Genomic DNA, 15629 nt, shown 5'->3' with positions numbered 1-15629 from the left:
TTTGAAAATACTCCGTATGGTGAAACTGCACATACAGTATGATTCTTTCTTTGTAAATACACAGATATATTTATGACTGTATAATTAAAATCTGTATTTTTAAATACAATAAACATCTGTATTAACAGTCCACATAATATGGGAATAAAGACTAAAAAGAAATATTTAAATATTCTTCAATTAGAAACAAAGCTTCAATCTATAAAAAATTACAGAATTGATTTTGTGAACCTAGTGTACTATGATAACACCTAGAAATGTTGATGAATTGTTCCATATATAAAATTTTCCAGATGAATTTAATATTAGATTTCAAATACCAGAAATACATTAGTTTAGCACTGTCAATGAAGAAACTTTCTATAAATATATCTGCCAATATAAAAAAGCTAATATAGAACATAAACATTTCTAGATTCATAGTCATCATAAACATTCATATTGTATTTTTAAAATAACATGATTCTCAGCTTTACAGTATTTTGGCCTTCTTCCTAAAGTCATCACTTCTTCTGGCATCCTGTCAGCCTCACAGATGAAGGTCTACCATCTCGACTTTCCAGCTTTAGACCTCACTTTCTAACTACAGGGAACCGGGAAACTTGATACTCAAGGCTGGTAAGACACACATATTAAAGGAATATTAATGAGATCATGAGAGAAAAATAGGGCATCAGGAGCAAAGCGTATAATTTTTAAGGCTGTTCTAAGGTTTGGAGCTCGGAACGAACACTGATTTTTCAGTTTCATCTTCATATCAACCATTGGTATAAACTTTGAAATGACCTAAAAACTTGATCTGATGAAGACCCTGCATATGATGTACCCAATTTAAGGGGGGGGGGTGGAGACTGAATATTATGATTTTGTTGTTGTTGTTGCGGAGCACAGGCTCCGGACGCGCAGGCTCAGCGGCCATGGCTCACGGGCCCAGCCGCTCCGCGGCATGTGGGATCTTCCCGGACCGGGGCACGAACCCGCGTCCCCTGCGTCGGCAGGCGGACTCCCAACCCCTGCGCCGCCGGGGAAGCCCTATGATTTTATTTTTACTCAAATTTTGGAATCTCTCTATTGCATTACAGTTTTCTACCCCCAACTTCACCTCTCTAATAACATTCTTCATAGAGCCTATGCTGTGTCAAAGGTCATAGCACTGCTGGACGGCTGTTTTTCAAGCAGAAACATGCATCTTTGATGGGACGTTAATCTAGGTCTCCCCTTCCATGTATTCATGGCTAAACACTGGTCATTATTACAGAAGCATTTAGCACATCTACTATGTACCAGGGTACTATGCTAGGCACCGGACAGACAGAGAGATCAAGACATGGTAGATAGCTTGGCCTTGGAGACCACAGACTGACTAGTGAGAAGAAAGAAAACAATCATAAGTGTGATGAGTACAGCAAAGGAAAAAGACAGGGCATGATGGAAGCTTGTGATGAGAGGATCCCCCAGAGAACTTTCACCACTGCCAAGTGGCAAAGAGGCCATCCTCTAACCAAGACTGTTAAGAGGTCAAGACAATGAGTACTTAAAAACTACCATTAAAAACTTACCAATCACTTCCAGTTCTGGGAAAAAGGAGGAAATGTACTTTACCCTATTCCTCACACTAGGTATAAATAAAAACATAATATATAAAACAAACAGAAGACAACTCTGAAAGGCAGAGAGAAGGTAAACCAACTGTGACCTCAGGACCCAATGAAAAACAAACCGGTGAGTTCCCTGGGTTTAGTTGTGGCTTCATACACCACAGGTTTGAAGAGGGAAGTCAGGGACTTCCCTGGTGGTCCAGTGGGTAAGACTCTGCACTCCCAATGCAGGAGGCCCAGGTTCAATCCCTGGTCGGGGAACTAGATCCCACATGCGCGCTGCAACTAAGAGTCCACATGCCACAACTAAGAGTCCGCCTGCCGCAACTAAGAAGTCCGCATGCCACAACTAAGAAGTCCGCACACTGCAACTAAAAGCAGGTGCACCCAAAATATAATAAATATTAAAAAAAAAAAAGAGGGAAGTCAGCAACCCAGACACACCAACAGGCACAGACCAAAAAAGCCCCAACAAATCCCTGCTCTACATCTGGCAGAAGATCCAGAAAAGGGGAAGACCAGCAAGACTGAAAGGTTTTGGATATTACCGCACTAGTCCAGCCAAATGCCACAGAACAAACCACTGATTCCACCCACAGACCACCAGCGGTGACAAGCAGGGCTGTAACAGGCACCCTACAACCCCCGCCGGGGTGGTGTCAGAGAAGGCAGAGGCAGCAACCAGGGAGGTCACTGCCAGACAGTCACAAGACCCCCCAACCTATGTACATACACACGGAGGGCGCTTACTGGAGACTCAGAACCTGCACCACTGCCGAGCAGCAAGGAGGCCATCCTCTGACCAGCACATCAGTGGAGGGCATGTGGGCCAAGGAATGAGGCACTGCCGCCACCCCCCGCCCCGGCCAGGAAGGCAGCAGGGAGATGTACTGGGGAGCCAGGCACTAATGAGGAACTCTCAGAGAAGGCCAAAAACATGGGTACTTGAAGAGGTTAAAGCCTCTGTCTGGTACCTACAACTACATCAAACCTTAAACACAGTCCAATTTCTAGCCCGTTGAACATAACATTGCACGCTAGAGGCCTATTTACTTCCATTCCTATTACCCAATAAAACATGTCTGGCTCTCAACAAGAACTACGAAGCATGGCAAAAGGCAAGAAAAAAAGCATCTAAAGAGATAAAGGTAGCATCAGACTCAGATATCAGACTCAGATACGGCACAGATGTTGGAATTATCAGGCGGAATTTAAAATAACTACTATTAATATTTTAAGGGCTGTAAAGGAAAAAGTAGGCAACATATAAGAACAAATGAGTAATGCAAGCAGAGGGATGGAAAATCTAAGACAGAATCAAAAAGAAATGCCACAAATTAAAACACTGTAACAGAAAAGAGAAAATGCCTTCGATGTGATGATCAGTAGACTGGACACGGCTGGGAAAAGAATCAATGAGCTTGAAGATACGTCAACAGAAATTTCCCAGACTGAAAGCAGGATAAATACCAAAAACTTACACAAATACCAAAGTACAAAAAAACGCACACAAACTGCAGAAAACCAAAGATGAAGAGAAAATCTTGAAAGAAGCCAGAAGCAAAAACACTGAACTAGTGAAGAACAAGAATAAGAGTTACAGCATACTTCTCCCTGGAGACCATGCAAACAAAAGAAGAGCGGGTGAAATACTTCAAGTGTTGAAAGAAAAAAATCACCAACAAGAACTCTGTACCTAAAGAAATCATGCGCCAAAGTGAAGCACTTTCCTGAACAAACAAAACTGAGAGAATTCAGCACTAGCAGACCTGCCTGCAAGAAATGTTAATACTCTTAAGATGGCATTACTCCCCAAATCAACCTACAGATGATCCCTATTAGAATCCCAGCTGGCATCTTCAAACCTGCCTCTGCTCCATCTTCACACCTTCCCTCTGTGTGGTGCCCCTCTGCCTCTCTATGGACATCTGTGGTTGCATGTAGGGTCCAGGATAATGTCCTCATCTCAAAATCCTTACCTTAATCATATCTGCAAAGGCCTTCTTCCCCTCTTCAGCCTACAATAGCAAAAATATCTTGGAAAAAAAAGAAAGTAGGAGGAATCAGTTTACTCAATTTCAAGACTATTATATAGCTAGAGTAATGAAGCCTGTGTGGTATTAGAGGAGGGACATACATGTCTCTGAGTGAAACAGAAGAGATGGCCCAGAAACAGACCCATACAAGTGTGGCCAGCTGATTTTTGACAGAAGTGTAAAAGCAATTTATTGGAGGAAAGATAGCTTTTCAATGAACAGTACTGTAGTAATCAGATACCCATAGGCCAAAAAAAATGAACCCTGATTTAACCTCATACAAAAATTAAACTCAAAATGGATCACAGGCACTTCCCTGGTGGAGCAGTGGTTAAAAATCCGCCTGCCAATGCAGGGGACACGGGTTCATGCCCTGGTACGGGAAGATCCCACATGCCGCGGAGCAACTAAGCCCGTGAGCCACAACTACTGAGCCCACGTGCCACAACTACTGAAGCCTGTGCACCACAACTACCGAAGCCCGCGTGCCTAGAGCCCATGCACCACAACAAGAGAAGCCACCACTATGAGAAGCCTGTGTACCGCAGCAAAGAGTAGCCCCCACTCACCTCAACTAGAGAAAGCCCGTGCACAAAACCAAAGACCCAACACAGCTAAAAATAAATAAATAAATAAATTGCTTTTTTTAAAAAATGGATCACAGATTCAAATGTAAAACTATAAACTTTTAGGGGAAAAAAAATACTTGAGGCAAATATTTAGAATCTAAACCTACTGTGATGGTTAATTCTGTGTGTCAACTCAGCTGGGCCACATATTTGGTGAAGCATTATTCTAGACGTTTCTGTGAGGGTGTTTTGGATGCAATTAACATTTAAATTGGTGGACTCTGAATAAATCAGGTTGCCCCCTGCCCCCAATAGAGTGGGTGGCCTCATCCAGTCAGTTGAAGGCCCTCAGACAACGGAAGACTGACCTCCCGTGCAAGAATAAGTTCTGCCAGCAGACAAACTTCGGATCTGAACTTCAACACTGGCTCTCCCCTGGGTCTCCGGCCTACCATCCCACCCTGCAGGTGTTGGACTTGCCAACTTGTATAATCACATAAGCCAATTCCTTAAAATAAATCTCTCTCCATACATACACACACACACACACACACACACACACACACACACACACACACACGCCTTATTGCTTGTTTCCCTGGAGAACCCTGACTAATAGAGCTATATAGCGAGTTCTTAAGATTTGACACAAAAGCCTGATCCATAAAAGGGAAAATTAATAAATTGGACTTTATCAAAATTAAAAACCTTTGCTCTGCAAAAGACACTGTTAAGAGTACAAAAAGACATTGGGAGAAAATATTTGCAAATTATATATCTGACAAATGACTAGTATCTAGACTATACCAAAAAAAGACTCTCTAATCAGCTTGATGCTTTGTGATGACCTAGAGGGGTGGGATAGGGAGGGTGGGAGGGAGGCTCAAGAGGGAGGGGGTATGGGGATATATGTATACATATAGCTGATTCGCTTTGTTGTACAGCAGAAACTAACACACCATTGTAAATTGCAATTACACTCCAATAAAGATTAAAAAAGTAAAAAAATTTAAAAACTCTCCAAACTCAACAGCACAAAAGTCTAATTAAAAATAGGCAAAAGCCTTGAAGAGACATTTCAATGAGAAGGATCTATTGATGGCAAATAAGCACATAAAAGGTGTTCAACATCATTAGCCATTCAGGAAATGGAAATTAAAATCAGGAGCAATCACTACACACCTATCAGAATGGCTAAAATAAAAAAGAGACAACACCAAATGCGGGTGAGCATGCAGAGGACCTGGACCACAAGCATTGCTGACGTAAGTGTAAAATGTGCAGCCGCTCTAGGAAACAGCTTGGCAGCCTCTTGAAAAATTAAACGTGCAACTGCCATATAACTGCTGCTTAATTTTCTTGAAAAGTTAAACAGCAATTATACACACGGGCATTTATGCCAAAGAAATAAAGAAGGTACGTTCACACAAAAACCTGTGCACAAACGTTTATACGTAGCAGCTTTGTTTGCAAAAGCCAAAAACTGGAAACGCAGACGTTCTTCAATGGGTGAATTATTTTTAAGTACGGTACATCCATACCACAGAATACTAGTTAGCAACAAAAAGAACAAACCCTGATACACACAGCAACCTGGATCAATCTCCAGAGAATCATGTGGAATGATAAAAGCCAATCCCGGGGACTTCCCTAGTGGTCCAGTGGTTAAGAATCCACCTTCCAACACAGGGAACGCAGGTTCAATCCCTGGCTGGGGAACTAAGATCCCACATGCTGCAGGGCGACTAAGCCCACATGCCACAACTAATAAGCCCACGCGCCACACCTAGAGAGCCCACGCATCTCAACTACTGAGCTTGTGAGCCGCAACTAGAGAGAAGCCCACGTGCCGCAAAGAAGAGCCTGCACACTGCAACAAAGATCCCGCGTGCCGTAACTAAGACCTGACACAGCCAAATAAATAAATAAATATTTTTTAAAAAGCCAATCCCAAAAAGCTACACAGGCTGTGAGTCCATTTATATAACATTCCTGAAATGACAATATTATAAAAATGGAGAACAGATTAGTGGTGGTGAGCAGTTAAGCGGTGTTGGGGGTGGGAGGGGAGCGGGTGTGGCCATTAAGAGGGCAACATAAGGGTTGGTCGTGTTGATGGAAACGCCCAGCATCTCACCTGTACCAACATCAACACCCTGACTGTGATACTACGGTCCAGTCTGGCAAGACGTTACAACGGAGGTAAATGGACAGAGGGCACAGGGGACCCCTCACTATGGTTTCCTACCACTGCTTATGGAGCTACGATCATCTCAAAATGGAAGTTTAGTTAAAGAAGACTGACCAGTACTAACATGTCAGAAGAATGAAAATCTCCTAGCAGAGACACGGCGGGGAGGGTGTAGATACTGACTGGGAAGGGGCTCATGGCTTTACACAAGCACAAATCCATCAAGCCATACATTTAAGATTAGTACAATTTACACACGTGGTTATATGCTATGCCTCAGTGAAAATTTATTTTAAGTTGCCTTTTGGTTATTAATCTTGTTCACTGTAACCATATGATTATATATAAAATTTTTTTTAACTGTCTGTACATTTATCAACAATGAAACCGTGGGCAGCTTTCAGCAGAAGCTGTTCAGGTAGGGTGGTGAAGCCATATGAGACCAGGTTAAGGAATGAGCAGGAAATGAGCGAACACAAAGAAGCAAACACATGCAACTCTTTCCAGAAGTTGCCAGTAAAGAGTGATAAGGTGATACTCGGAAGGGAAGGTATTGCTGAAGAGCTTTACTAAAATAGGAAAACATGAGCAAATGTACATCCTGAAGGAAAAAAACTTGGTAAATAATGAGTCTAAAGCCATACGAGCACAACGCTACACAATGTTTAGCAAAAGGTTTGTGAAAAAGAGGGAAAAGCAAATATGAAGAGACCACTCATTGATAGAAGATGCCACGCCTGCACTGCCTGTACTGGGGCGAGATCACTGATGACACTGGTGCACCTGTAGGTTTCATGGTGGGAATAACTATAACAGAAACGACGACGACAACCATAATGACAGCTCTGTGGTGCCGAATGCATACTGCGATAGCCAGCCCCAAGGTGACCCTTAATGTCCCGTAGCCTGACATTCACACTCTGTGCTGTAACCTCCACACAGAGCAGGGCTGAGCTGTGTGATTGCTAAGACATGACAGGGCGCAACTTCCAACATCGGGGCATAAAAGACAATGCAGCTTCCACCCTCTTCCCTCTTGGATGGCTCTGTCTAGGGGAAAGCTAGTCACAACATTCAAGCATCTGCAAAGAGGCCCAAACAGTACCACGTGAGTGACCATCCTAGAGGCAGCTGCTCCGGCCCGGCCAAGACTTCATAAGACGCCAATCCCGTGAGAGACCCTAAGCCTTTAAAACCACCAACTAAGCTGCTTCTGAATGACTGAGCCACAGAAACTGTGACATAATAAATGTTTACTGTTTTAAGCCAGGAGATCTGGGAGTAATTTATTAAGCAGCAGTAGATACCTTCTCTACTTGCTTGAGTGCCAGGCATGCTAGGTATACAGGAACCCACTCGTGATCCCCATGTCAAGAGGAGGAAACTGAGACACACAGAAGTTAAGTAACTGGCCCCAATTATCACTCAGCCGGCAAGAGATATGGATCCGGATTCAAATCTAAGGACAGCTCGATTAACTGCTGTGCATACGTCCTCCCCAAGCAGAAGCAGTTCCCACCCCAGTTTTCACTTCTGCCGTGAAACAGAAGGCAAGACTATCTGCTAAGACAGCAGGGGAAAGCAGGTGAATCAGAGAACTGAATAAAACGGAAAAGGTCTGAAACAGCTGCCACGAAGAGCTAGGACGAGGTCTGGCTAGAGAAATCGAACAGGATTTCCAAATAGTCCAGGAGAGGTCAGAAGCCATGACCTTCCACGTAGTGAATTTAAGATGAGCACGATGAAGAGAACACAGGGCTGCTAGTGGACCTACACATAACGTGTAATTTCAGGTGTGAAACAGTGGTGATGGCCAGATGGAAGAGAAAACACATGTCTTTCCCAAGTCCAACTAATACATAAGGAGCCACATGCAGAAAAATTCCAGGACACACGAAAGAAATATTCTACATCAAAGTATCACGTAAGGACTGAAGAAAAGACTAAGACGAATGATGATAAACTGACAGCAACTGGCTTGACCTCAAGCATCAGAAGTTTTTCTAGAGAACCTTCCCTTTTCCTGTCTCCACTCAAAATGTCACAAGAAAAATTAAAACCTATAAAAGAAAAAGAGCATACTAGTTCCGTTACAATCAGACACACCTTAAGAGCAGCCTCACTGACTGAATTTGACGAATAAAACTTACAACACAGCTTTAGGCCCAAAATTTATCAAATTCACTAATGATTAAACTTTTCTAAACACATTTCAGTTTCACGCATGTGCTTTTAAAATTACTTCACTTTACTTGACAAATTGACACAAAGGGGCTTCCCTGGTGGCGCAGTGGTTCAGAGTCCACCTGCCGATGCAGGGGACACGGGTTCGTGCCCTGGTCCGGGAAGATCCCACATGCCGCAACGGGAGAGGACACAACAGTGAGAGGCCCGCGTACCGCAAAAAAAAAAAATTTTTAAATAGTAACACCTATAATTAAACGGTTATGAAGGTGGCACAAGTGTTCCATCATCCACTTTCAGTCTTACCCTTATCTGCTCAGTGGAGCTGCTGCTAAGCTCATCACCGGACTCTGAATCGTGATGTATCCGTTCCGAGCCTTCTCCTGCTGAATCACAAGACTGTTCCTGGGAGAAGCCAGCTTTCTCTACGTCCAAGAACTCCGGACCAGGAAAGTGACCAAATAACCGTGTCCTATTCTGGCCAGAAACTTTGGGAGAATGTGAGTCACTGTTGAACTTTCCATTATTATGGGTCAGGTCCAGGCTGAGGTTGACAGTCTGACCTGGCATATAACTGGGTCCAAAATTCTGATTGGCGTCACGAGTAAGACCTGTTCCTTGCACAGACGGCGATGGCTTTCCAAAACTTGAAAGCTCGGGCAGTTTGTTCACATTTTCTGTTGACCGCTGAAGGTGGAGACTCTGCATCGTTTTCACAGAATGATTCGGCAGCGCCGCTGCCTGTTTCACAGGTGGCATCAGGGCTCTGCGGCCGACCTCCCTCACATACTGGGCAGGCACGTAAAACGCTTTGGAGTTCTCATCCAGCTTCACCTGCCACCAGTCATCGTTGGTCTTCTTCACCAGGATATATCGCTCCCCTTGTTTTATCACGACCTTTCTGTCCTTCGCTTCGTATTCGTAATCATATTCCACTTCAATATACACCTGCCCTGGAACAATCTTCCCACCTCTGTCAGCCATTTTCATTCCGTAATATTCACCTCTCAAAAAGGATGCTTTGCCACATTATGGCTCTGTGGCTTGTTGGATCGATACAGCTATTTTTATTTAAATGAAGGAAAAGAATGAAGAAAAAAGTTAACATAGTCCGGATTTTTAATATTCATTCACAAGCATCATAGAATAAAGAACATTACCTTCAAATCTCAAACCCAGAAATTAAACATGTGTCTAATATTGTATGTATGGTCCTGCATTACAAACCCTCTCATTCTAACTGTAATCTACATTTTTCAGTCGTTTATGACCAAAACTGAACCAATGACTGGAATGGTAAATACGCTAACCAACCAGATGTACGACTATCAAAAATAAGAGGTGAGAAGAACTTTCCTTCCTTTCATGACTACCTCAATCCTCCTTCACTTTCTTAGAAAGGCTCACTAACAATAACTAATACATGTTAGGCACTTACCAAGGCCAGGCATTGCTCTAGGTTCACTGCATGCCTTATCAAAAACCCTCTTTGAAGCTGAGGCTGAATTTCAATGACCCTGAATTTCATTCACTGACCCTGTATTCTTTATTTTCTAAAATGATCAAGTGCATTAGTGAGCTTAAAAAAAAGTTATCCAAATATATGTTTCATTTTCTAATATAAACTGATTAAAAAGCAGCATTGTTATTTTTAGGCAAAATACACACAAACAGAGAAAAGAATCTGCTAGTTTACTTGTTTCCTCTTACATCCACCCCAGGACGATGACATCCTCCTTAGCTGAATCCCACAAATCCCAGCAAATAACCAGTCCTTTTATTTGTAAATTTTACACACACACACACACACACACACACACACACACACACACACCATGCAAAGCCTACTAGAAATATCCCTAAAATGGCTTGAGAAACCTAGGATTCACTGTTACAATTCCAAGTATTTTAGTACCTCATAAGACACAGCATTCAAGCTTCAGAATGATCACAGCATCTCGATTTTGCTACAATTCAAGTCGAGCCCCAACTACTGTGGGATGAATTGTGTTCCCCAAAAAGGTATGTCTAAGTCCTAACACGGGACCTGTGAACGTGACCGTACTCGGAACTAGGGTCAATTTGAGATGAGTTCACATTGATTAGGGTGGGCCCCAAATCCTTGGAGACAAGGAGAGGAGACACGGAGGGAATAAGACCACGTGCAGACAGAGGCAGAAATGGGGAGTGAAGCAGCTACAAGTCAAGGAATGCCAGCAACCGCCAGAAACTGGAATGGGCAAGGAAGGATTCTCCCCTAGAGCCTTCAGAGGGAGCACAGAGGACCTCTGGCTCCAGAACAGTGAGAGAGTAAGTTTCTGTAGTTTTTAGGTCACCCAGTTGGTAGCACTTTGTTACAGCAGCCCTAGGAAACACACTCAACCCAGCACTCCAGGATCCTCAGGCAAACCAGAGTAACTCTGACTAGTGAGATGTACCAGAAATGTTCCTACAAGGTCGCGGAGCCTCCCAACTTTCCTCAGCACCTAAGTACCGGCACGGAGCTATTTACACTATATGTGCAGTAACCACCACGCCCCTGCGGACAACATCCTCTGAAACAGACAAAGCCCAGGTGATAACTAGTTAGGCATACAATTTCAGCAACTAAAATTTACTTTCTAGACAAACTACTTGAATAATAAATTTAATATAGTAATGTTGTTTCAAAAAAAATAATAAAAATAAAAAACGTACCTTAGAAGGAGAACTAAACAGCCAGTCTTACATTTAAACCTATAGAAAAAAAAATAATAAAGTTCATTAACTTTAACCGAGATTGCTTAAAGAAGGCTAAGAATGCAATGTTGCTCGCGGTTTTAGAAGCATAACTTTTTTACAACAGCTATAAGGCACACAGTACAATTTTACATATCACGACTGCATCCAGCACCGCCCTCCAAACAAAGCACCCTTTACCACTGCCCCTCCTACTTCATTTCCACTTCGTTTCAACTTCATTTTCGCCCTTAGTTTTTATCCTGACAGAAATATCTTTTCAAACTTCTAATAACATGAGTAACAACTTTTGTAAAATCGTTAGTAAAAAACAAACCCAGAATGTGAGACATTCTATGAGAAACACACCTGAACTCTTCAAAAACTCAATTTCATGAAAAATGAAAGAGAGAGAGAGATTCTTCTAGATTAAAGGCAACTACTGACACACAACAACTGAATCCACGCAGTGTCCTAACAGGTACCTAAAACTTAACCATATCCAAAACCTCCCCCCCCCACCCCGACCCTGCCCAATCTGCCTGGTCTTTCCCCACACAGTAAACAGAAATTCTAAGCTTCAAAGCAATCAGCCTTTATTTTCACGCATTACCAGGGCATTAGTCACTATGAACCTTAATCCTTTTACCTACATAAAAGGTTTTCACTACAACTTTTCAAAACTCCACATTGAAATACTTATCCTCAGGTGATGTTTTTTTTCTTTTACTTTCCAGGAAGTAATAAAATAACTTACGAAACATCTCTGAAGATACTGAAACAAGTCAGGGAATACACAGAAGGCTACAGGAGCTCAGGTGTACCAGAACTGCTCAGACACTGATCCGCGGGCATGGAGCAAAGGGAAGTATGAAGAGTAAGGAGTAAACTGCATGGTTTCCTGGTAGCACGGGAGGGGCCGTGGGGTGGGGTGCAGCACAGGTTAGCGGCGTCCACGCCCGGGCCTCTCACTGCCAGGCTTTACGACCACACCTTCCCCACCGACCGCAGAGGTATGGAGGAAGAGGAACCAGGGAAAACGGAAAGTCAGTTTCACCACGCTCAACATGGGACACCCAAACTAAAGTTCTCAGTACTGTAAAGGAAATGAGAAGTGGGAGGACAAGAAAGACGGAGAAGCAGTCAAAAGACATCCAGATAGAACAGGTAGTTGATACAAGGCAGATGACATGAGCAAGAGTGAGCACAGGGGTAACAGGACCTGAGGAGAGGTTTCTAGTTAATACGGGGATGGGGGTGGGAAACGAACTGGGAAGCCCGAGACAACTGAAATAATAAGCTTCTAGAAAGTCACGTAGCAACAATCCAAGGTCTAGGAAAAGTTAGATAAAATAAATATGAAGAGAAAAGCCCTATTATAAACTACAGATTCAAATAAAATTAAAATAATTGTGGGGTAGCTCTAAAAACTTGGATCTAAGGGAAATTTATCTGCATATATGTGAATAACATCTGCTGCCTATTTCTATTTAAAAACATAAGCTGCATTAAAACAAATGTTTGTGGTTTTAATTTTGGTTTGTTTCTTCGTCTATTCCCCAAACTGTGGATTTTTTTTAAGTTTTTTATTGAAGTATACTTGTTTTACAATATCATGTAAGTTTCAGGTATACAGCACAGCACTTCAGTTATATATACATTCTTTTTCAGATTCTTTTCCCTTATAGGTTATTACATAATATTGAGTATAGTTCCCTGTACTATACAATAGGTCCTTGTTGATTATCTTTTTTTAATTAAGAGTGATCATCTCTTTTATTTTTAATTTTTATTTTATTTTGTTTATTTATTTTTTGGCTGTGTGGGGTCTTCCATTGCTGTGCACGGGCTTTCCCTAGTTGTGGTGAGTGGGTGCTACTCTTTGTTGCAGTGTGCAGGCTTCTCACTGTGGTGGCTTCTCTTGCTGCGGAGCACGGGCTCTAGGCCCACGGGCTCAGTAGTTGTGGCATGCGGGCTCAGCAATTGTGGCTCGCGGGCTCAGTAGTTGTGGTACACAAGCTTAGTTGCTCCACGGCATGTGGGATCTTTCCAGACCAGGGCTTGAACCCGTGTCCCCTGCATTGGCAGGCGGATTCCTAACCAGTGCGCCACCAAAGAAGTCCCTTGATTTTCTATTTTATACAGACTAGCCTGTGTATGTTAATCCCAAACTTCTAATTTATCCCTCCCCACACTGTGTATTCTTCTCTTTAGATTAGGTTGAGCACTGTTTATCCTGCTATCTTAACCTCTCAAGTATTTCGATTAGAATCTTGTTCAACTACAACGCCCTCTGAGCACAACACTCCTCCAACTGAAACATATTCTACACTTATCACCACACTCCTCCACCCTTTTTCATCACACACACACAACTACTAAGCACCCAACCACGAGGATAGAGTTTTTGCACATCTACTATTCGGTAACAACCACTGCTTTTCTTTGAGGCGTGAAAAGCCTCTTACCAGTGGTCCTCTTCCTCGAGCTTCAACAAGAACAGACACACCCAGAGACACACAACTTTTTACAACTTTTATTTCTTCCCCACCCCCCACCAAAGTCAGATTCATTTCTACCAGGCTATTTTAAAATCTAATGGACTCCTCCTTTCTACCAATTTTTCTCATTTTCTTTCCTAGCACAAATTACACAGCCAGCAAATGTTATCTTCCTCCCCCAAGACATCTGCTTTAATCAACTACATCTCACAGCGTGAGATCCTTACCAGGTACATCAAAAAGTAAACAAGTAAACAAAGTCTTAAGAGGACTGGGATAATTGTATCCATAATTAATGACCTTACAATTTAAGTCTGATACATACATGTACAACATACTTAGCAATTCTAACACCATGAACAACAAAATGCTAATACAGCCTCACACACATATTAACCCACTTAAAAATACCACAATTTAAGCACCGATTCTTGACACTAAGTCCTCCAGTAGCTTTAAAAGTACTTGTTTAAAATTAACACTCCCTAAACAGCCCTCTGCTAAAGAAATCAATTAAACTTAATGAGCACAACAAAAAAGTTAAAAACAACTCCAGCATAAGCTCCACAATAAGAAATTATTCCACCAAATAATTCTGTAGATTGTACACTTAACAAGAAATCACAGGCCATGATAGGGCACCTAAGGTTTGCTTCTTAATGCATGATCCCTGTTTTCTAAGAATAAAAACATATAGAATATAAGATATATATTTAGGCCTAAAGAACAGAAGCAAAATATACTCATTGCTATTATAAACTATTCTGGTCATAAAGAAATAGCAAAAATAGGAACACCAGAAAGGAGACAGGAAATAATCAGGTACCTGGAAAGCAGGAGAAAACTCAGCCAAGCACAAACTGGTAAAGGAAATTCACACCCAGATTGAAATATGAAACAAAAATGAGGAAACAACAAAAGAAGTACTTGGGAGAGCCAGCAGATTTTAATAAAAATGATATTTGTGGGCTTCCCTGGTGGCGCAGTGGTTAAGAATCTGCCTGCTAATGCAGGGGACACAGGTTTGATCCCTGGTCCAGGAAGATGCAACATGCCACAGAGCAACTAAGCCCGTGAGCCACAACTACTGAGCCCACGTGCCACAACTACTGAACCCACGTGCCACAACTACTGAACCCACATGCCACAACTACTGACCTGCGCTCTAGAGCCCATGCTTTGCAACAAGAGAAGCCACTGCAATGAGAAGCCCGCGTACCGCAACAAAGAGTAGCCCCCGCTCGCCCCAACTAGAGAAAGCCCACGTGTGGCAACGAAGACCCAACATAGCCAAAAATTAATTAATTAATTAATTTTTTAAAAAAAGAAATGAGGTGGACGTAAGAAATTTTTCCTGGATTGTTACAACAGTGAAGAAAATATTCCAATTTAAAAAGGAAGAAATATAACCTTGGGTTTGACAATTAGTCTTTAGATATACCACTAAATGCATAATCCATGAAAGAAAAAATTAAATAGGACTTTATTAAAATTAAAAACTTCTGCTCTGTGAAAGATAATGCTGGGAGAATGAAAACACAAACCACAGACAAGAAGAAAATATTTGTAAAATACATATCTGATGAAAGACTTTTATCCAAAATATACAAAGAACTCTTAAAACGCAAAAGAACCAAATTCTTTTTTTTTTTTTTTTTTTTTGGTTTTTTGCGGTACGCAGGCCTCTCACTGTTGTGGCCTCTCCCACTCCGCCTGTGGCGGAGTACAGGCTACGGACGCGCAGGCTCAGCGGCCATGGCTCACGGGCCCAGCCGCTCCGCGGCATGTGGGATCTTCCCGGACCGGGGCACGAACCCGTGTCCCCTGCATTG

The 15629-nt window shown here is 42.3% G+C and overlaps 1 protein-coding gene across 4 annotated transcripts in view; it reads right to left on the bottom strand.

Annotated features, from left to right (window-relative positions):
* ARHGAP12 (Rho GTPase activating protein 12) overlaps positions 1–15629 on the bottom strand; it is a 109630-nt gene that overhangs the window by 81468 nt on the left and 12533 nt on the right. For all 4 annotated transcript variants that reach the window (XM_082845830.1, XM_082845827.1, XM_082845828.1 and 1 more), the window contains exons 2-3: positions 11276–11314; positions 8885–9639 (exon numbers count right to left, since the gene is read on the bottom strand). In XM_082845830.1, coding sequence (XP_082701956.1) covers positions 8885–9568 — 684 coding nt within the window. In that variant the 5' untranslated portion in view covers positions 9569–9639; positions 11276–11314. The remainder of the gene's footprint in view (positions 1–8884; positions 9640–11275; positions 11315–15629) is intronic.

This window comes from Leucopleurus acutus, assembly GCF_964270905.1.
Source record: "Leucopleurus acutus genome assembly, chromosome: 1".
NCBI lineage: Eukaryota > Metazoa > Chordata > Mammalia > Artiodactyla > Delphinidae > Leucopleurus > Leucopleurus acutus.
This window is presented reverse-complemented; position numbering and strand designations above follow the sequence as displayed.